At 40.3% G+C, this 22,337-nt stretch overlaps 1 protein-coding gene across 4 annotated transcripts in view; it reads right to left on the bottom strand.

Annotated features, from left to right (window-relative positions):
- Nucleotides 1–22,337, bottom strand: part of PRKG2 (protein kinase, cGMP-dependent, type II) — a 36,942-nt gene that overhangs the window by 2,910 nt on the left and 11,695 nt on the right. For 3 of the 4 annotated variants that reach the window (XM_009320246.1, XM_009320247.1, XM_009320249.1), the window contains 14 exons: nucleotides 20,027–20,193; nucleotides 18,210–18,323; nucleotides 15,256–15,361; nucleotides 13,936–13,999; nucleotides 12,549–12,626; nucleotides 11,434–11,528; nucleotides 10,558–10,626; nucleotides 6,411–6,509; nucleotides 5,341–5,491; nucleotides 3,938–4,074; nucleotides 3,687–3,776; nucleotides 3,295–3,436; nucleotides 2,360–2,523; nucleotides 1,547–1,669 (listed from right to left, as the gene is read on the bottom strand). In XM_009320246.1, the coding sequence (XP_009318521.1) occupies nucleotides 1,547–1,669; nucleotides 2,360–2,523; nucleotides 3,295–3,436; nucleotides 3,687–3,776; nucleotides 3,938–4,074; nucleotides 5,341–5,491; nucleotides 6,411–6,509; nucleotides 10,558–10,626; nucleotides 11,434–11,528; nucleotides 12,549–12,626; nucleotides 13,936–13,999; nucleotides 15,256–15,361; nucleotides 18,210–18,323; nucleotides 20,027–20,193 (1,599 nt within the window). The remainder of the gene's footprint in view (nucleotides 1–1,546; nucleotides 1,670–2,359; nucleotides 2,524–3,294; nucleotides 3,437–3,686; nucleotides 3,777–3,937; nucleotides 4,075–5,340; nucleotides 5,492–6,410; nucleotides 6,510–10,557; nucleotides 10,627–11,433; nucleotides 11,529–12,548; nucleotides 12,627–13,935; nucleotides 14,000–15,255; nucleotides 15,362–18,209; nucleotides 18,324–20,026; nucleotides 20,194–22,337) is intronic. The other variant, XM_009320250.1, reaches the window with a different exon arrangement.

The following is a 22,337-nucleotide window of genomic DNA, read 5'->3' as shown; positions in this document are numbered from 1 at the left end:
GGCCCATCGATCCAGCCTGTCCAGGTCCCTCTGCAGAGCCTTCCTACCCTCGAGCAGATCAACACTGCCGCCCAACTTGGTGTCATCTGCAAACTTACTGAGGGTGCATTCGATCCCCTCATCCAGATCATTGATAAAGATATTGAACAGAACTGGCCCCAAAACTGAGCCCTGGGGAACACGCTCGTGACCGGCTGCCAACTGGATTGAACTCCATTCACCACAACTCTCTGGGCCCGGCCGTCCAGCCAGTTTTTTACCCAGCGCAGAGTACACCTGTCTTACAATGACTATGCCCTTGAAGAAGAACTGAAAGACTGATAAAAGGGGAACATCCTGCCCTAGAAGGTGTGGGAGGCTAGATGATTGCCGAAGAAACAAGAAGTCAGCAAAAACTGCAGTAACTAGGGGAACGGTAAAGGCAGCAAGGGGAGATTGCGACCACTGACTCAATTAAAGACTGGAAAGACTTGCCCCCCACACACCTGCAAGGAGCATGCGTGCTAATTTACATGGCAAGTGAGGCTAATTTGAACATAAGTAACCAATGAGCGTGAACGTAGGCGGGTTTTTTGCTAATCATGTAACAATATAAATACGCTGCAGTTCTTTTGTATGGTGAGCTAGCTTTGTGGAATTACCACCTAGCACCCATCTTTGTGCAAACATGAGATAAATGAATATCTCAGCTCTGTGTGTAAGATTGGCTTATTGCACACCGGGTACTGGACCCCGCTTGTGGGACAACAATAAGGAGACATAATGAGGTGTTGCTCACTGCTCCTTTCTTTTGAGGATGGAGAAACCTTCCAGGAAGCCAAAACAGTGTCATTCTGCTGTGAGAAGCAGCAGAAGGAAATCAACTGGTTGAATTTTAGTTGCACACCTTTTTTTTCTTGGCCAGCAAGTCTGGTCATGAGTTACAAAAGGAGGCAGACCAAAATTTGCAGCTACAAAGATCCTTTCAATCCTGCTGCACAAACACAGTGTATACTGTTCCTAGTGCTGTGGATGAAATCCCACTGGAGCTGGGAGTTCAAAGTCAGCAGTGTCACCAGCCACAGGTCATGCATGCCACTATGCACTAATGCTTCTGAGTTATGCTGGCCCTTCTGAAATACCACCTTTTTGCACATTTACAAGTGAGCTTAAGTCAGTCTTTAAGTGCCTACGTTTTCTGTAGGAGCTATATGCCTAAGTAATTTTGGAAGCATTTTTTTAAAACACTGCGCTTGGTAATAAAATTAAATTCTTTAGCTCTTTCCTCAGCCCACACTTAATAAAGTTTTCCTTAAGATTTGTTTCAGAAAAAATTCACAGCTACAGAGAAAGCCCAGAGCCTGCATTTATTTGCAGATGATACTTCTGCAGACTAAGACGTGTGACACACACTCAGAGGCATGCATGCATACTGAATATAATCAGAATAGACCATGCTAGGCATAACAATTTTAAATGAAGTTGTCAGGAATTCAACACTTTAGTCTAGATCTTAAATAGCTCAAACTATCTACACCCAGGCTCTGCCACAAACTGCCCCTCCTACCTGCAGAGTCTGCGGATCAAATCCTCAGGCCGCCTTGTTATTATTTTAGGAAAATCCAGTTTTTCAATGCCTTTGAGAATCAAATTATATGTCATCATTTGATCAGCCCCAGAGAATGGTGGACTAGAAAAAGAAAGCAACACTGGTAAATGGAATGGCTGGCAAGAGCAGATGTGGCCATTTCTCATCAAACCAAATACTTGAGAATATGGAAAAAAACCCCACCTTCCTAGTTTTACAACCTTCAGCCTTTCAGTCTGTTTAAGATATTAGAAAGGTTTGAAGCTGAGAAGCTGCCTGTAGGTACCAGGGAAAACGCATGGTCATATGTGTCCCTCTAAGCTGGCTCTGCCTCCAGCCTAACTCAGAGAAGCTTCCATGTTGTACTACCATTGAGCATTCACAAAGAGTTGTCACAGAAGTGTGCGTGGAGGCGAAGAATGAGCCCTGCTTACCGTTCACCCACCCCACTGTACCCCATCACCCGCTAAAGGGGAAAAGAACAGTCTGTTGTCAGCTGTTCCTCACAGGAAACTTCATCAGTTAAAGGAGCTCTATACCAGCCACTTATAGCCAGTGTCTGGCCCTTTCCTTGGATGGGTAAACCAGAATTGAGAATATGTCCTACACTTTGTCTGTGGCGTTTCTGAAATTATGGAAGATAAGACATGCATAAGAGGCAAAAAGAAGTATCATTTTGCAAGTCATTCCTGTTTACTGATGGGAAAAAACCCAAACTGTTTATTTTAAAAATAACCTTGAAAACTTTTCTAAAAACAAACAAGTTAAGAACTTGGAGTACGAGGCACTTACCTGCCAGTAAGGAGTTCATACACAAGAATCCCAAGGGACCAAAAGTCCACACTGCAGTCATGGCCTTTACTCAGAATGACTTCAGGGGCAACATACTCAGGGGTTCCACAAAACGTCCAGGTTTTCTGCCCTGATCCGATCTTCTTTGCAAATCCAAAATCAACCTGATCAAAATCAACATATGCTGCATAATGCAGAAGTGTTTTGCACTGGGAAGCCTTAAGGTCTTAATTGCTTCCTCACCTCCTGCAAAGATCTCAGAGTTGCCAGTTTACCGCTAAAAGAATTACACAGTAGTGTTGTGAAGGAGAAAGAAGTAATTCCACTGGATTACCGAATGTTATACAACAGATCCATTTATTCTCACAAGTAATTTCCTGAATTATTTTCCTTTTGGGTAGAACAACCCATGCTTTCCTTGAGAACATGAGATTTACAGTCCATGGAAAATGGTGGGTTGCTCATTGTCCTCAGAGTGGATGTTTTAAGCTCTTTGAAGGGTATTCTCTTTGCACTTTTCACAGTCACATTCAAGTATGGCAGGAGCTCTTTACTGTGTTCCCTCTCTACAGAGACAATGTAGAACCTATGATTGCTTGAGACTGGACAAGGGAGGTAATTCTACATCTGGGAAATGTGGTTCCTGCCTTTACATTAAGATTGGCTGCTGGGAGAAATTATTTTTGCTGTTTATGCTGTGGCAAGAGCTCTCAGAGGCTGCAAATCCCCAGTCTGCCTGTGGCTTGCAATGGCTTTGCAATGCCTTTGTTTCTCACTGTGCAACGAGTAGCCTGCCCTCTTTTCTACTGAAGCGTAAGAGTTATTAAACTCCGGGATCCTGGTACTATAATTACACACTGTCTATTTATATCCCCCCTGCAAGGAAACAGGATATAGGCACAAAAGGATAATGTTACAAAAGGATTACACCTTACCAGTTTTATATATCCTTCAGCATCCAAAATTAAATTTTCTGGCTTCAGGTCTCTGTAGATAATTCCTGTGTGATGCAGATAGTCAAAAGCCTCTGTCACACACCCAACACAGAACTTGGTAGTGGCTTCATCAAAGCTGCCTCTGGAACAAAAATAATCACTACCCTTGCAGACAACTAACTTCTAAAAATGCCTAGCTCGTTAAACAGATAACATATAACACCCAGAATATTAACAGCTTTTTTGCACTGACATTCAGTACATCACTTGTGGTTCAAAACTGAACCAAGCGTCTTTTCATCGGACAGCCCTCGAATAGAGAATCTACTCAGCAGACATATGGAGCTGACTGGTGATTTTAAAGGACAAGATTCCGCTTCGTTTGCTGTTACCTGTCTCTCAGCAAGCTCCACAATTCTCCTCCAAGGCAAGCCTCCAGTAGCATGTATACATACTTACTATCTTTGAATGTGCGATATAGTCTGTGGAGACAAATGGCAGCAATTTAGGAAAAGCAAAATAAAATGTGAGACTTGCAATGTCTTTTCTCCAGAACTCATATATGCCAAACCTCATTCTTAATAATGCTGTCCAGTGGGTCAACTGGGGGTCAACTTTCAAGGAAACCTCCTGGTCAACTTACTTTACAATGAATGGAGAACATATCTGCTCGAGGATTTTCTTCTCAGAATAGATATGCTCTTGTTGTTTGGTGTCCACTACGTGTTTCTTCTTTATACACTTCATAGCAAAAGCCATGTTCTCATTTTTCACTTTAACCTGTGAATAAAAATGATGAGTACATGTAAGGCAAAGAAAGGATGTTTTACCAATCTGTTCTCAATAGGTACACTGATATCCATCTTTTTCAATGCAGCACAGGACTGAAACTGATGACTGTAACGAGGGACAAATTCCAGATTTTCTGCAGAACTGTTCTGTATGATTTTAAGTCAAGCATCAGATCTTTTTAGTGTCCCAGTCCCAACTTGTAAAATGAAAAGAAGTGTTCTCTGTGTCCATTTTATGTATATAAAATAGCAGCAGTTTGGATAGGTACTATATTTTATAATGAGTTTATACCACAACAAGTCCTAATTTCAATTTAAGATTTCTAAACACTAGCATAATACAAAAGAACAAAAAGCAGGGGCGGTTTATGAAGAATGTTTACAAATGATTTTGCATCACTGAAATATTATCTAATATGCAATAAAAAGATGGAAGTTAAAACAGGGCTTCCAGGAAACCAAGGAAGCAGCTCTCGGTGTTCTACAGCTGGCTGAGAATCCAATTTTTAGCTTATTAGTCAGGTGACCCTGTAGAATTTCCAAGCTGGCAGTCAACCAGTGTGGAAATTTGTTTTGTGAAGCATGAATTGGAATAAAACAATTGATGGTCTAACTACTGTAAAGGATTATTGACTTCACTAAAATCACACAGTCTCCTTTAATTTACCATTACCTTTAGCAGCCTGCACAAGAAGCGTTCACATTTTTTTCAGATGTTTGCTACTCAGCCAGAGGAGAGTGGAATTTAAGACTAATGAGTCGCTTTGCATCCCAGAATGTGCCTCAAAAGAACCATTACAAATTGTTGGAAATTTCAAAGTCAACACAGTTCAGAGCTAGATCACACTGGTTACAGTTGCTGTGGGGCATACCGAAGCAATTCTAACAACACAGACTATGTGATGCTGGAGATTACTTCAGGTCCAGGCAGAATCTTGGGAAGAGGCCTGCGATTCAGGGAACACAATGCAGGTAGGCACATCTGTAAACTCCACATGCACAAACTGATGAATATATGTCTAGTGACCAGGAAGATACTTTTAACAACAGGAGATGAAGGCACACAAGAATGGATTTGTTTCTTTGAACATCAAAGTCCTGAAAATATTTTTTAACTATGCATTGCTTTATATAGAATTACCTCTGCCTGAGAGGCACAAGCATGCAGAATATTAAAATCCTTCACATTTTTCAGTGGTTAAATCAATCATCTAAGACACAGAACTACTTGAATATGTTTAAAACAAACTCTTACAAGCTCAACCCTTCCGAACCCACCAACACCCAGAGTTGTGACAACTTCTAAATTCTGGAATGGGGAAGAAGGGAACTGGGCTACTTTCTCCTTCAGCTCTACCATCTCCAAAGACACCTCTTTGGTCAACTGTCCACAGAAGGATCTTCCTCTGCATTAAGAAAATCAACATAGGTTAGTGCTTTCCTTGCCAGCAACCTGTATCACAGTACTCTAATACTCCTATAAAAAATAAAAGCCTTCTTATTTCCTAACAGAATCTTAATTTTATTTCATGCAGAAGCACTTTCTTTCTGAACATCCTATGGAAGTAAGTTAGAAGCGAAATGCTACTGAAGTTCACTGAGTACAATCAATGGTATTTTTATCAAGAGCTAATCCATGGTGGGGTTCCTAATTACGCAGTCAGCTGCAAAACTTTGGGCACTCCAAGTTGGAGAACCAATTTCTGAAGGACTGTGTACCAGTTCCACTAGAATGATCAGAAATAAAAATGCAGCTGTATTTCTAAACAGAAGAAAAACATACTCTGCTAATCTTCCAATAGTGCTCAGGTTGAAATCAGAGGCAGATAAACTAAAAGTGTGGTCCACAGCGAAAAGCAAACTCTTTAATAGCACCAGTGCTACACTGAAACATTAAAAAACCACTGTCCTTTTATGTCTGCTTATTTCTATTTGAAATGGCAATTAGTCTTTTGTACAGTAATACAGTTTCATTAACTCAATCGGGAGTTAAAGTTGACCTTTAGGGGTTTTACCAGTCAAAGCATTTACCATCAGAATGCAAAAAACTATTTGAGAACACTTTCACTTCTTTTCTGTGTTCAGTTTTCTTGGGATAGAGTGAATTCCTGGTTGGAAGTCAATATACTGAGATTCTATGTAATTTTTGTTTCAGAAAAAATTTATTGGACTCCATAAGCATCCCCAGACAGTTCTATTATAGTGATTGCTATGATTCCTAGGGGCCCACCTCCATCAACTACCATCCATGATTTTACTCACATATCTATCACTCTTTTTTATGATTAGCTGCTAAAGATGTGCCTAACAAATGATCTGACTTACATTGCATGTCGCTTTTCATCAGCCCGGGCCAGATTAGCCACATAACCTTCAAGGTAAGTTTGGAGCTCCTCGTAAGTTCCAACAGTTTGATTAAATGTCCTAAAAACATGAATGCAACAGTATAAACTACTGAACATACAGTGGAAAGAGAAAGAAACCATTATCTGTGCTGCTGCACCAAGGCTTTACATTGCCCCTAAGTCATGACCCAGACTGAGCTTTACACTATCACTCTGACAGCACAGATTTTAAGAGCTTGGAAGAGGTGGTAACCAGCTGAAGTACCAAACTTGGTTTGTCAGAGGGTAGGGGGACAGAGTGACGGATGTCCTCAGGTCATTTCATGTTATGTTTAAATAATTCAGAGCAGGCTGGGTATACTTTGCCTCCCACATGCACTATGGTTACTAAGTGTGGTTCCACCATCCCTACCACAGGAACCAGCCTGGCATGAGTCCAGGCTATCAATCCTTCCATCCTAATAGATAGAGCCTTTGGTACACAGTGCCAAAGTGATTGAGATCACCTCTCTTACTTCGCAGGTGAGTAACAGCAACATGGGAAGAATAGATTTAGAATAGACTATTTCATTTGGAAGGGACCTACAGCAATCATCTAGTCCAACTGCCTGACCAATTCAGGGCTGACCAAGCTGTAGTAAGTTATTAAGGGCATTGTCCAAATGCCTCTTAAACACTGACAGGCTTGGGGCATCGACCACCTCTCTAGGAAGCCTGTTCTGGTGTTTGACCACCCTCTCGGTAAAGAAATGCTTCCTAATGTCCAATCTAAACCTCCCCTGGCATAGCTTTGAACCATTCCCACGTGTCCTATCACTGGATACCAGGGAGAAGAGATCTGCACCTCCCTCTCCACTTCCCCTCCTCAGGAAGCTGCAGAGAGCGATAAGGTCGCCCCTCAGCCTCCTTTTCTCCAAACTAGACAAACCCAAAGTCCTTAGCCGCTCCTCACCGGACATTCCTTCCAGCCCTTTCACCAGCTTTGTTGCCCGCCTCTGGACGCATTCAAGGACCTTCACATCCTTCTTAAATTGTGGGGCCCAGAACTGCACACAGTATTCAAGGTGAGGCCGTACCAACGCTGAATACAGTGGGATAATCACCTCTTTTGACTGACTGGTTATATTGTGTTTGATGCACCCCAGGATGCGGTTTGCCCTCTTGGCTGCCAGTGCACGCTGCTGACTCATATTGAGCCTGCTGTCGACCAGCACCCCCAGATCCCTTTCTGCAGGGCTGCTCTCCAGCCACTCCTCTCCCAGTTTATACTTGTGCCCAGCATTACTCCATCCCAGGTGCAGAAACGGGCACTTGGACTTGTTAAATTTCATGTCATTAGTGACTGCCCAATGCTCCAATCAGTCTAGATCCCTCTGCAAGGCCTCTCATCCCTCAAAAGAGCCAACAGCACCTCCCAGTTTGATATCATCAGCAAACTTGCTAATGGTGCATTCAACTCCTGCATCCAGATCGTTGACAAATATATTGAACAGAAGTGGCCCTAGGACTGAGACCTAAGGAACACCGCTGGTGACTGGTCACCAGGCAGATGTAGCACCATTCACTACAACCCTTTGAACCCTGCCCTTCAGCCAGTTCTTCACCCAGCGCACTGCGTACCTGCTCATCTCACAGTTGGGCAACTTGTCCAGAAGGATGCTGTGAGGAACAATATCCAAAGCCTTACTAAAATCCAGAAAAACTACATCCACCTCCTTGCCTTCATCACTAGGCGGGTGACATTATCATAGAAGGATATCAAATTAGTTGCACAGGACTTTCCCTTTGTGAACCCATGTTGACTGTGCCTGATGATTGCATTATTCTTTAAATGCCTTTCAATAGTACCCAGTATGACCTTCTCCATAATTTTTCCAGGAACTGAGGTTAGACTAACAGGCCTGTAGTTCCCTGGGTCTTCCCTCACGCCCTTTTTGTAGATTGGAATAACAGTGGCTAGCTTGAGTCAGCAGGGACCTCCCCAGACTCCCAAGACCTTTGGCAGATGATTGAGCGGGGTCCTGCCATAATATCCGCTAGCTCCTTCAGTACCCTGGGATGAATCCCACCAGGCCCCATGGACTTGTGAACATTCAGCTGATACAGCTGGTCCCTGACAATTTCAGTGTTCGCAAATGGAAAGTCACTGTTCCCATACCCGTGGTCCTCCAACTCAGGGGACCGGGCAGCCCAAGATCTGTCCTTTTTATTAAAGACTGACGCAAAAAAAGCATTGAATGTCTCCGCTTTTTCTTCATCCCTATTAGTCAGGTGACAGTCTTCAACAAGTAGCAATCCAATGTTTTCTTCAGACCTCCTTTTGCTATTGACATACTTAGAAAAGCCTTTCTTGTGGTCTGACACAACACTGGCCAGGTTCAACTCTAACTGAGCTTCGGCCTTTTGTGTCTTCTCCCTGCACATATGAAGCACAGCTCTGTAATCTTCCTGCAAAGCCTGACCTCACTTCCAGAGCTCACACAATTTCTTTTTCCTCTTGAGCTCCACGAGGAGTTCCCTGTTCAGCCAAGCTGGTCTTCTGCCCCGCTTGCTTGACTTACGAAACAGTGGGATTGCCGGCTCCTGTGCTTCTAAAAGGTGGTTCTTAAAAACTGACCAGCACTCGTGGACTCCTAAGCCCTCAAAAGCAGATTCCCAGGGTACTCTGCTAAATAGCTCCCTGAATAGCTTCAAGTTTGCTTTCTTGAAATCCAGGGTAGCAACTCTGCTGTCTTTTCTTCTCATTACACCAAAAATTTTAAACTCAACCATTTCATGATCACCGTGGCTAAGACAGCCACCTACCATCAGATCCCCACGAGTCCTTCTCTATTAACAAATAGCAAGTCTAGGAGGGCATCTTTCCTTTTCACAGCAGTATGATATTGCCAGTTGATGTTTGGGAAGTTGAAATCTCCCATAAGGACAAGGACTACCAATCCAGGGATTTCTCCTAACTGCCCATAGAATAACTTACAGTGCTTACACCCTGGCTCGATCATCGGTAGTAGACACCCACTACAACATCTCCTTTGTTTTCCATCCCCCTAATCCTCATCCACATCATCACTAACTGTAAGGACTGTACAATGAAACCTCTCCCTTACGCATAGTGTGACACCTCCACCTTGCCTGCCCTGCCTATCCCTCCTGAACAGCCTGTAGCCCTCCATCCCAGCACTCCAACTGTGGGACTCATTCCACCAAGTTTCACTAATACCAATGATATCATAGCTCTGGGAGCTGATCAATGCTTCCAGTTCATTCTGCTGGCTTCTCATACTGCGTGTGTTGGTGTGCAAGCATTTCAGATATGCTCCTGAGCCCTCCATGCTCCCAGGAGCAGTGTAAATGTTCTCACTAGCATTGCCACCCTCTGGCGATGCCATGCCAACCCTTGGTTTACCTACTGCAATCCTGTTGGTACCCCCTTCCCCTAGAATGCACCAGCTTTGGCATGCTTCTCTTCAACCTATTTCAACAAGCTAAAGAAGAGAAGAGGAAAATGCATTCACAGCCTAAGATGCCATTTCCTGGGTTGGGGTAGAATCTTAGCCATCAGTATGAGCCCTTTTGGGATTCAGCAAGGAAAAGGATGGTGGCTGACCACATTCCAAGTAAGCATCCTTACAGCTAGCCCTGAGAAATGTGGGTTTGCTGTTTCACTTTCCACTGCGAGCTTCCTTTCTTGTATCTTCCATTTGTTCCACTCTTTTCTGCTTTAGGAAGTGTTAAATTGGCCTCTACCTGACAAAACCAGGAATTTGGCTGCATGTCCCCCTCGACAAAAGGACATCCTGAACCCAGGGACACTCAGGGGCTGTTGTTATTCCCTGAGCCAAAGAATAGCACTTAACAAATGTGAAACATCACCACCACAAGGAGAGAAAGAAAAGAGTAACTCTGAACTACTCTTAAGCTTCTGTGCTCCTGCACCTTCTGTCAGCCACTCTTCATTAGGTCTTTGTCTAAAGCATAGCCACAGCTCAGTATTCCAAAAGCATAACCACTCATTCGGTATTCACTTAAGAAAACATTGTGATTGTGCCTAAAGTGAAGTCACATCTTATTGTTAACCTACTGAAAGAGGATGCAAATCTTTCATTAAACTGTAGCATGATACTTACTCTCTATCTATAACGAGGCACTCCACATTGTATTCATCTGCAATAACGTTTGCTGATCTGACATCATCACTAAGAATTGAAACAGATTAGAAGAATTCAGAAGCATATCAAAATCCTCGAAGTACCTCACATTGTACTCATGGAGGGTCACAGCTGCTATAGGTGAAACTCCTTGAAGGCCTCTGCAGCCTGTATCTGGATTAATATTGCTGAACCAAATACCCAATTATAGCATTTTACTAGTCATTATTATTGTCTAGCGCAGTATTTTTTCCAGTTTCAATAGGGTTTGCATCATGACTTCCTTTAGCAACCATCCAAGAAATTAGGATGAGATGTAATTAGCATTACATCAGGATTTACTACTCATTTCTGAAATGATCCTCAGATATAAAACATTCCAGAGACCAAACGATCCCTACTCAATCACCCACATAAATATGTGCTATATGAGCTATTTGGCTCATAGGTCATATCTTCTCTGTACTCCTTTTCTCTGTTTTTTTACTATCATGGGCACTGGCACAGAAACAACAGCTCAGTCCAGTAACGATGGAACTTACCCATGCTAGGAGTCATATAGAGCCTGGCACAAGTTTTCATCACAGTTTTTACTGAAATATAAACAATAAGCAACAATGCAGAGAGGGCCAGCATTTGACTTTTTCAGGGAAAACCAAAGGTATACAGTGTATACTTTCAAGTTCTCTCTGAAAAAAAAACATTAAGACAAATTCAGCCATGGCCTTCATCTGCTGATTTTACAATTAAAACAAAGATGATATTCAAAACAGCCATGAGTTGTATAATCTGACACATAGTGATGATAGGACAATTGAAATAGTATACATAGTGAATAAGACAATGTGAACTAACCTAATGAGAGCCTTTTCTCCAAAGTAATCTCCTTTATGTAGATTTTTAATCAGCTGAGGCTGCGAGTGATCTGCAGTACTTTGGGTAACTATCACCTGGAAAGTACAGGAACAAAAATTTAGCAAGGTAAGTTTCAAAGTATTGCATGGTTTCCCCTTTTCTGCATATGTAATGCTTCAGAACAAGTTACAAATATATATATAATTACTCCCTCCTCTCAGAAATTAAAACCATCAAACATTTTTTTTTTTTGAAGAGATGGAAAAATGGATATATTCATTATTGCCCATCCCCCAACATTTTCTTCTCATACCTTTTAGAACAGAGCAAAATAAATCACATTTTAATGAAAAACTGAAAAATACTTCAGTTCCAACAGTGGGCAGGCATCATATGAGCTTTTTGTCTTCTCAACTAAACAGATAGCCTCCAGAAATATTAACTAACATTTCCCCCCTCATGAAACTCCGCTTCCACAGTAGCACACGTTCTGCTGATGCCCACACCCATTAGCAAAAAACAACCCAGAGTATATCCAGACACAGACACATTTTGAACTTGAAACCCCTACTGGAAGTTTATTGATGAAAATTCTCCTGATTTGATTCTTTAGAGTCCTGTGTCAGCCTCCAATGTAACAGCTGATGGATAAAGGCTGCTGCCTTACGCCTCTGGGACTAACAAACAAAAGGAATAGACCCTGTGTCACCTAGAAGGACATTCTCTGTTAAACCTAGGACTCCATTATTTCTTAGATATTTCACAAGTCTATGTTTTGCCCACCAGATATTGAAACATCCAGGAGAAGACATAGGATCAAATCTCATTTGCAAAAAATTGACTTTACATCTCTGCTACAGTATGAAGAGGCTTCATGTACATACTTTAGTTACATTATAGTTAGAACAGTGTAACATGGGTTCATTGTGAATGAAAACTAGGCTCCCTGAATCTCTGAAATGCTGCTCCAGGCTTTTATCACAGTACTGTGAACTTAACAGCATCCTCAAAAACTCTCTGCACAGATTTTACTGAAGACCACGCCCCTCAAGGTAGCTTTTGAAATACAGGTGTTTGTATATGTTACTTTGTGAGTTAGGTTTATTATATCTTACCTTTCCTTTTGCTATTATAAAGAAAGTATTTCCTTCTTCTCCTTCCCGAATAACATAATCTCCCTTGTGATAGTACTCCTGTTGGGGAGGAAGAGAGAGACAATATTGTCCAATATATCATTAGCCTCTTTGAAAATTATGATTACTATGCAGAGTTCTTAATACATCTGGATGTTCCCTTGATGTTTAACTTCCTATCTCCTGCATAGGTTGCATCCCATAATAATATGCAAGCATTCCACTATGTAAAGCATGGTGGCCAATCTGTAACATATCTTAATGCAGCAGCACGTTATTTGTTTAAAAAATATTAACACTGGTATCATGCTTATGAAGCAGGGGAAAATGAGGAAAAAAAAATATCAAAAGCTCTTAAAAGAGTTCTAAATCAAAATCCCATTTCCAAAGTAAAATTGGAAATTTTGGGGTTTGACACCTCAGTAGGAACGCCTAAATCATCTATTGCAAGCTACCAAAGCATCAACTTTTCTGTCTCTGCTAAGGAACCCTGCCTTCATTACCTAATTGTTTAACTTTCAATCAAGCATTTTTTCCATGTTAACTTTCAGCTTTGTGATCTGTTCCTCATAAACAACCACATCATTTTTTCTCCTCCAAGTGTTTCCTAAAAGTTGTCCCTTGCCAGGAATCCAACAAAAAAAAAAAGTCACTGCTTAGGATACTGCTGTGCTAAGACCATTTGCCGTTTCACATAATCAACACCATGATCTCCTCATCCCCTTGTGCTATGGCCATGCATCACTCCATCTGTCTCCTCTGACTCGTTGGGACTGAGGCTCTTAGTTTTCTGATGAACTTTTGTTCTCCATCTGCAGAACTGTTCCAAAACTGGGGTTCCTGCAGACTTTCGCTATACAAAAAGCATTAATAGTTATCACTGTTCTTGGAAAACATCACAGCTATGACTATATATCAACCTCCAAAGGCTGCTGTCTAAGACACACAGATATTTGGCTGGTTTCATATGTTGAAGTCCTAAGGCCTTTTCCCCCTTATATTTTGCAGTATATGTGGTCCAAGGCATAGGAAAGTATTACATATCCATGTTGGAAACAGGTAAAGCGTGATTACCGAAAAAGAGTCAGAGACTTGGACAGCAACTTTGTGCTTAATCTTAATAAAGGCTAGATTATAGATCCTCTTATCTACTTGCTTGACTCCTTCAATGCCAAAGATATAACTTACTTTTATGCCACTAAATGTTATTATTTGCTGCCAACCTGGAATTCCACTCTGACCACTCCAAAAACACTGTCATATTAAAAAAAGCTTGGTTGTTTTTTGGTTTTGTTTTTACTTATTTATTCTTCTGTGTTATTTTGAACGCTTACTGAATACTAGTTAGAAAAACTTAATAGTATCTTACCACCTCCAGGCAGTCCATGATCTTGGTTAATTTATCTTCAGGTAAGTTTTTCAGCAGAGACACACTTCCAGAAACAGAAATGTGAATCAAAAAAGATCAGAAGTAGTTATCATTAACGCTTTTTTCATGATCTCTTCTCATCTATACAATTTGTACATCAACATTTTATAACTAGCTAAACTGGTGGTGCTATACAAAACACATAATATACAACTAAATCTTAATTTGGAAGGTTCAAGCATTCTCATCTTTTTTTGTAGATAAACAGAACTCACACAACTTACAACTTAGAAATGTGGCAAATGTCGGTCAGTTTGTAAATCAACTTTTTATTTCAATAGGGGAAAAAACTTTAGCGGGCACATGGACTAATTTCAATATTCGGACATAGAGAATCCATTAATTGCAGAACCAACACATTATAGTAATCCAATAATATATTTTCAAATGCACTGCAGAGGCTGCAAAATCAGACAAAGGTAACAACTTCAGTACTACTTGGACAACTATTAAAAGAGAATCCAACTACAGTGATGACTTAGTGAACTTGCTGGTAAGAATGAAAAAACTTCCCATCCTAAGCACTCGGACTTGTAAAAGTTAGGAAATCATACAGCTCTCTAGCTACTCAGGCTCAGCAAAGAAGTATTTATAGAAATCAAAGATGGAAATGGATGCAAAAATACACAAGGCATTCTATGCATAGCCAGGCTTGAGATCTTGATTTGAAGCCATAACAGAATGGTCATTCTTTGTTAAAGAAAGAAAATATGAAATCAGCTAATTATGGTTTGGAACCTCTAACTTGACCTTCTTCCTAAGGAAAAGCACTGTACAACTCTCAGTGTTCCCTGCAAGAGAGAGGATTATTCTACTCTCTGCAGATTTCATAGTAATTTATGTTGGAATGAGTTCATAAATTGAGACACATGAAATTCTCATATTCAAGTCTCCAAGGGATGAGGAATATTCCTTAATCTACTCCAGCAGCAAATTAACTTCTAGTTGGAGGATTTATTTAACTCTATTTATTTAGTATATTGTTTTAACTCCTAGCCATGTAACCTTTCTATACATTTGTTCCATTACTTAAAAGCATTCAAGCACCTGTTGCTGTTTCCTTATGCAATACAGGAGAAAAACAATCAAAATGAGAACAATTATTTTGTGAATCCTAAAAAAATCAAGAGAGGTAGTCAGGTTTCTGAGGCCCTTTGCATTAAGAGTGCCTCTTTCTCTTTATAAGATAGGTTCGGTATTGTTGTGCACCTTAGGAAGTAGCCCAAACCAGCATTAGAAATAGAAATGCATTATATTTACCTTCTAAGGAAGTTTCTGTATTGCTCTTGTCTTGTTTGTGCTGTCACTCTCATGATATTTTGAAACACTTCTCTGTCCAATGCCCAAGTGTTAACATTGGTGATTGCTTTAAGAAAACAAAAACCAACAACAAAATCAACAATGTTTCCAAATTATTTAATGGAAGATATTACAGTATCAGGTCATGGTACAAGACAGACTAGCTCTTTCAAAATGCCCAAGGCCAAATTTTAAAATATCCAGCACCTACTGCAATCAGCCTTTTAAAAGAATCAGCTCCCACTTAAACAACGCTCACTAAAGTAAGGCATAGATTTCCAAATGGTTCCTCCACGGAGCACTTTCCGTGCAACTCCACAGGCTGAGTAACCTTGAAAACCTAGCCATTTACTATGAGCACAAACAGGGCTGAACGCTTGTGAAGATCTACTCCTAATAATGGATGGTCATTGCACTCAAAAGCTGCTATGTAATCTGCAAAGGAGCTGATTTGAAAGAAACAAAAACTTGGCTGAAATTTTTCAAAACTTATGAGGTAAATGTTGAATACTATGGCTTGGATCCATCTCTAATTCAGATTACATGCAAATGTTTGTGATATATGCAATAAGATAGAAATAACAGAGGTCAAGAAATACATTTCATTTCATTTAATCCTGTGATCCTCACAGTTTTCCTCCAATTTTATAAGGGAATAAAGGGTAATCAAAACATTAATGTTTATCTTTCGAAAGGTAATAAAAATATTAATACAATAAGCATGCATAAGATCCAGCATCAAAGATGCAAACCACTATGTGGCCTCTGTGTGCAATCATTGATGCAACAGAACACATTGCACTTTTAATTTTTTTAAGCAAAATAATGCGATTCTATTTAATTTAATCTCTTCTTTTAAAAGATGCTACACCGTATTCAGCAGTTTTCCTTCTGACGTAAGAAGGAACAAAACTGTTTTCTCTGGGATAAAGGAAAGCTACAGAAAAAACAGAGCAATCGATTTCCTCAATTTATCATAAACATAGAATCATTTTTACAGGAAAGAAAAATGCCAAATTTAAAATGATGCACAGTTATCAGACTTTTTACTTAACCCTGATATACACATATGCTCTTAACTGCCATTTATTAAAATAGCTCAAAAAATATTTTGGATGCTGGAAGGGAGAACAAAGGTATTGCTTTGGTTTTATTTTTCTCCTAAATAACATCTTTCAGTTTACTTTTCATGAAGAAAATATGGCAAGTATCCAAGCTATCACGAATGCATTTCCTTTATCTTGCACCTTAACTAAATAAAGCAATTATCTAGCTAGAAAAAAGCCTGTAATCTCAAAGATGAGATAAAGAGAAATTCAGAAACATAGGAGTAAATCATGTTCCCAGTTTCAAATACAGCTACTGCATGTAAAGATGCTGCTGGGTAGCAGCAGCCATTGAAATGCTGTCTGGCTGAAGTCCTTCACTTGTCAGTTTTCAAAGACTGCAGGTAAAGGGTGTCACTAGATCCAGCATCAAGAAAAGGTTTTCAAATATGTATTTACTAGTCATGCTCAGTTATGGCATTGTACTGCTCTTCCACCACAACAAGAAACACAGGAAAGCTATTTGGGAGGAGTGGGTTTCTACGGTGATTTTAAGTATTCAAACACCCTTTCTTGTCCATGATTGGACAATTCTTGTCCTACCTCAAAACCAATTAATGTTAACAAAGGTCTAAAGCAGCATGACATCTTACTATGCAGAAACACCACTTTATAATGCTAATACTATACAGCAGGCAAAAAGGAAAAACAGGGAACATATTCAAGTAGAACAGCATGCTAGTAAGAAAAATAATCACATTATTGATGCTGTTCTGTTTATCAGGCAGCAACAAAAACAGATTACATCTAATCACTTCCACCTGCACAGCCAGAAATGAATTAAGTGCTTACACTGGGTGCAGGAAGAAAGACCAGAAGCTTTTAAAGAAAGCAACTTATTGTTTTATTCCATTTGCTCTTTTTTAAGTCAACATGAACTCTTCATACTTACTGCTGGTTCAAAGTTCCTGCAGATTTAGACAAGAACAGAAATTAGCCTTCAAACACAAGTAATATTTATGGAATGGTGGAGAGTGGAAAAATGATGAATTTAATCATATTTGGTCACTTACTGGTCTATCACAGAATAATTATGGCAAGTTAGAAAAGGAATCAAGGGGTATTTAATGGATGAATACCCAGTCTTATGCAGGAAGTGGGATATTTGTATCATAGCAACACTTAACAACTCCATCCTGGTCAGCTGTTAAACACAAAGCAAGAGCCAGTATTTGCCTCAGAGAAGCAGCACATCTCACCTAGAAGTTTCATCTCTCCCGCTACCACATTTGAGATCAAACTCAAATCTCCCGAGTGCCAGTCACAAATGCCAGGTGCAAATGGATCTTGGCAAGACTCAGTAACTTAATGATACAGAACTAAAAGAAATACAAAAGCAACTAATTCCTACATATTATATTTCCTCTTGAATTAGGCTTTATCTGCTCTATTAAAAATGCCATGGTTCTAATATCTTTTCAAACCCACTGTAATTTCAGCCTCAGGGTTGCATTTGACACAAGAACATAAGAGCCAAAGACCATCGCTGCTAATAAATCATTCAACGTTAAAACATAATCCTTCCTTAGCAGTTAGTTTGGTACAGATCTGGCTAACCAGCATACTTTGGAGATACCTAATTGTTTATCAAAGGTCATGCTAGAGATGGAATTATATTCATGGCATAGTATTATTGGAGTTCCCAAGCAGAAAGAACTCAAGGAAGGAAATGCGAGTTTACTGTAGGTAATCAGGACATGCAGACATCTATTAAATGAAAACGTCAAAGAAAATCTGGTTATAACAGGGACCTCACAAAAGTACATAGTTTTCATTTTGAGCAACATTGTTATAATAACCTTTAGGTACCTTTCACAGAGGCTGTTCGTGTGCAGTTGTATAAAATGGCGAGTTCACCAAATGCCGTCCATACAGGTATTGAGGAGAGTAGTTTATTCTGCTGAAAGACTTCCAGACTGCCCTCTGTCAAAAATCATCAGGATAATAGGTATTAAAACTGAGCTCAACTGCACAGAGGAAGGGAAAACAAATCAATATATTTCTGGCATCGCCACTCCCTGGAACACAGGAATGGGAGCAACGATGCAAACAGTGCTTTGAAACACACGTACAAACCAGTAGAGACTTTTTTTTTTTTTAAAGTATTGCTAATCTACAAATCTGCTCTGGAAGGGAGGGAAAGCTGAGAGAAAGCTTTTCAACACTAAAAAGGCCATGGAAAAGGGACATTCTAAATCCTGATGGGATAAACCTTTGCTACAACAAACCAGTCAGTACTGGTTCAGATAGCCTAGTGTGGTGTAGACAAACACGTCTTAAAATAGTGATCACAGGAGAAATTACTCATGAGGTTTGTTATTCACGTGTATGTGTATATATGTGCAGAATTCAAAGGAGAGGGCAGAAAAAAAAAAAGCACATTAAATCTTCCTTTAAGAAATTGTCCTTGAGCCTTACTACAAACCTAGCAAAAGTCAAAGAAAGTCTGAATTTCTTCACAGGTTATGGCCCCAAAAAACCTTCCCTTAAACATGTTCTGAAAGTTTGGCCCTCTTCTCTCCAAGACACCCACTGACTCCTCAAAAAAGGTCTAATGTGCCAGAAAAATTTCCAGGTGCACAACTTCTTCCTCATATTTCATCTGTCTTTCAAAATGTTATAATTTTGTCTAGCAAGAATATGGCTACCCCATTACAAATCCTGCCTCCTCTTTCTCCCTGCACCATTTATGTTATCCTAACACAGCTACCATCAATTTTTCAAACTAACCCATCCATATGAAGACAGAAGACAGAAGATGTGCTTTCCAACATATACCAGTATGCTCCTGGCTTAAATATTCCTGCCTCAACAGAACATACTCCTTACAGCATAAACTCTAATTCATATGAGCCTCTGGGCCTTCTAGTGGTCCAGAATTGAAGTAGTATGCAAATTAATCACAAATACTGATCTTTTTTTAATGGTGAGATGATGAAAGAGAGTATTGCCACTAGGAGCAACTTTCAGGTGTTAAACTTGGTCTCCACTATGGCCGATCTGTAATTTGAGATTTGAGTGTAAGCACGGTAGCAGTCAGCACAGATGACTGCAGTGAGATTACTTCAGACTTATTGGCATTATTTTTAAGAAAGTCTTCTTATCCTAAAGCTTGTTTTCTGTTTTGTTGGGTTTTTTCCCCACAAAAAACAAGCAGCTGTTTTTAAAAGAAACTCTAAACTTTGAGAACAGTAAACTCAGACCTCATCTCTCAATTTCCCATACACAGAAAACTGGTATGAGCTCTTATGATTGTTGAAAAGTAAGTTTATTTCAGAAGTGGCTTCACCATTGAGCAGTTTTCTGTATTTTAAATTATACCTGCTCTTCCTTTGGAGAAGAAAGGGTTGGCTGTACCTACAACAGAAAGGATTTACTGGCCTCTAGGCTTTCAGAAATCAAAGAGGTCACGAAATAGCATTAAATCAAGGTTCAAGTTTCTAAGGCACTTTTTGTTGCTCTCACTCTGTTTCATAAAAGTCACAGGTAAAACTTGCATTGCCCTCAGCAGGGCCAGCATAAACAATTTAAGAGCACAAACATCATAATTGTGGTTTCCTGCAAAGACTTCTAAATTACTTTCCTGTTTCTTGCACTTGTGCATTGTACGAGTAAGCAGTATTCACCTTTGAGCACAAAAATGTGATTGCCCGGCTCTCCCTGTTTGATGACGTAGCTCCCTTGCTGGAAAGTCCTTTCATACATACATTCCACCATATCTCGGATCTGGTGAGGCTCCAGTCTCTTCAAGAACTGATTTTTGTTCAGGGCATTCGTGATAAGCTTCTTCTCACTGGTTTCAAACAAAAAACCCAAAGTTTAAAAGATCCAGCATGGTTGGGGTATATTATTCACCAGGCATTCATTCCTATCAAGATGTTTCCTCTCATTTCTAACACTCACATGACCAGTACCACTGACAAATGTTACAATCCTTGCAATTAATATGCATCCCATTAGCTGTGCCACACTATGGCCTCTCTCCTCCTGTGCGACCCTGCCTGCAGAAAGCATCGGGTTAGATGCAAAAAGGCTCCCAGTAGAAGACATGCTCCACAGAAAGTTTTGCACTGTTTCTCACCATATTCTTTCCCCATTGCACGATTAAGATATATAGCCTTGCTTATCTGAAGGAAAGAAATGTGAAAGGTATGTCTTCACCTACCACTGCTTGTACAGGAATGGCAACTTGTTATAAAATCAGGTCCACTTTTCTAATATTCTAATCATTTTTTCTAGTATCCAGCAAAAACATAACACTGATGATAGTAATAAGGTTAAAGTCAACACTGATGGTACTAAGACCTCATCAAGAGTTTCTCCTTTGTGGTGAGGAAAGATGCAAGGAAAGAAAAGTATGCAAAAACACGATTAACAAGTGCTGCTATTTCTTAGGAGAATGTTAGAAGACATTGGTGGGAGGAAAAAATGAAGCAAGTTGTAAATGAATGTGATTAAAAAAATGACTACAGAGAACTTCCCTTGCACCTGCAAAATAACATTGATCCTATGGTACTCCCTGTTCATAGCTACTAAGAAAATTTATGATCAGGACATGATTGCAAGGTCAGCTTGCAAAGTACCTGTTGAACATTGTCCCAAAATTCACAAAATAAGTCCAGGATCCAGGAGAGGTGTGTGTGGAGGTGGAGGGTTAGTGCTGATCCCTCCTGCACTGCTTTTTGCCCTCCATCCACCTCCCTGCAAAACTCTTCCTACCTCTGCTGTGCCCACTTCCTTTCCACAGATGACAACAAATAGCATAAATGCTTCTACCTGGGTAAAAATACTGTAGTAGTCTGCTCATGTGGGATGCCAAATATACTCTGTCTCCTTAAGAATGACCAGACATGAGAGAATCTTCCCAAAGCAGGCCCTTTCCTCTACTGCTTTTAGGAATTTTTAGGGTATAATCAGAAGTAAAAATATAACACAAGGGCTTGTGGATATAGGTATGCAGCCGTTACTGCTGACCTCTTCGCTTTCTGAAATTCAGCATTCAGGGAAATAAATGTATATCACACTTTGGTGATGCTATAGCAAACTACAGCCACCCTGAGTTGTTTTGTTAAAAAGTCTTTAGAAAAGCTTCAGGGTATCCCAGAAAGCCAGACAAAAGGCAGGTAAAGCAGGCACATCAGTGATCAAGGACTAGCCTGTCGGGGCCCTGAGGGCAGTAATAGGCTTTAACTACCTAATCAGCCTCACTTGGGACCACCACCCATGCATCCTCTGCCCACTGGCCTGCATACTCTATTTAAGCTTAGGTCTGGGCATTCAATTCCTGCCTGAGCTATGTTATAGAAATAATTGATTTTGGTTTTGTCTCTGGATGGGTATTGGCCCAATATTGTAAGTACTTTGTTTTTGTCTCTCGGTTACAGCTTGCATCTGATTGATCTCTTTTTCTGTGGGACTCCTGGTGGACCCTGTTGTCACCACCCTGCTCTGCCTACCCTGTCCAGACCTTGTGGGATGGTGCCCTGGTTAGCGAGGGCATTGTCTGTGCTGTAGTCAGCCCTGGTTCACTTACTCTTGTGGAGCAACCCTGGTTTTGCTGCTCCCTGAGACAGAGCCTCTGCATCGTTTCCTGCAGTAGTAAGTACATATAAATGGGTGAGTTGTGGAGATAAGAACAGTCTGTTTGAGCTGCTAGTGGAAGAGCCCAGTGGTTGGATTTTAAGAAAATGTTGAAAATCAACAGTGGATGAATCCACTGATAATGACTAACCAACCGAGACAAAGCTGGCTATACTGGGCAATCTATGAGTTCTGATTGACTTGTGTAAGTTCTGGGTCAAGGGCTTCCTATAAAGCAGTGCCTTGAATCCATACCAGAAATGATTGCAATTAAACAGCTGCTGCACTGATGGAGCTTTTATGGACCTACTGAGTAGCCTTCCTTTGCTGCTTAAGTGAAAGATAAATTCTGCCTTT

Source organism: Pygoscelis adeliae, unplaced genomic scaffold (assembly GCF_000699105.1).
Source record: "Pygoscelis adeliae isolate BGI_AS28 unplaced genomic scaffold, ASM69910v1 Scaffold583, whole genome shotgun sequence".
NCBI lineage: Eukaryota > Metazoa > Chordata > Aves > Sphenisciformes > Spheniscidae > Pygoscelis > Pygoscelis adeliae.
The sequence above is the reverse complement of the archived record's forward strand: the minus strand, read 5'-3'. Positions and strand labels throughout refer to the sequence as shown.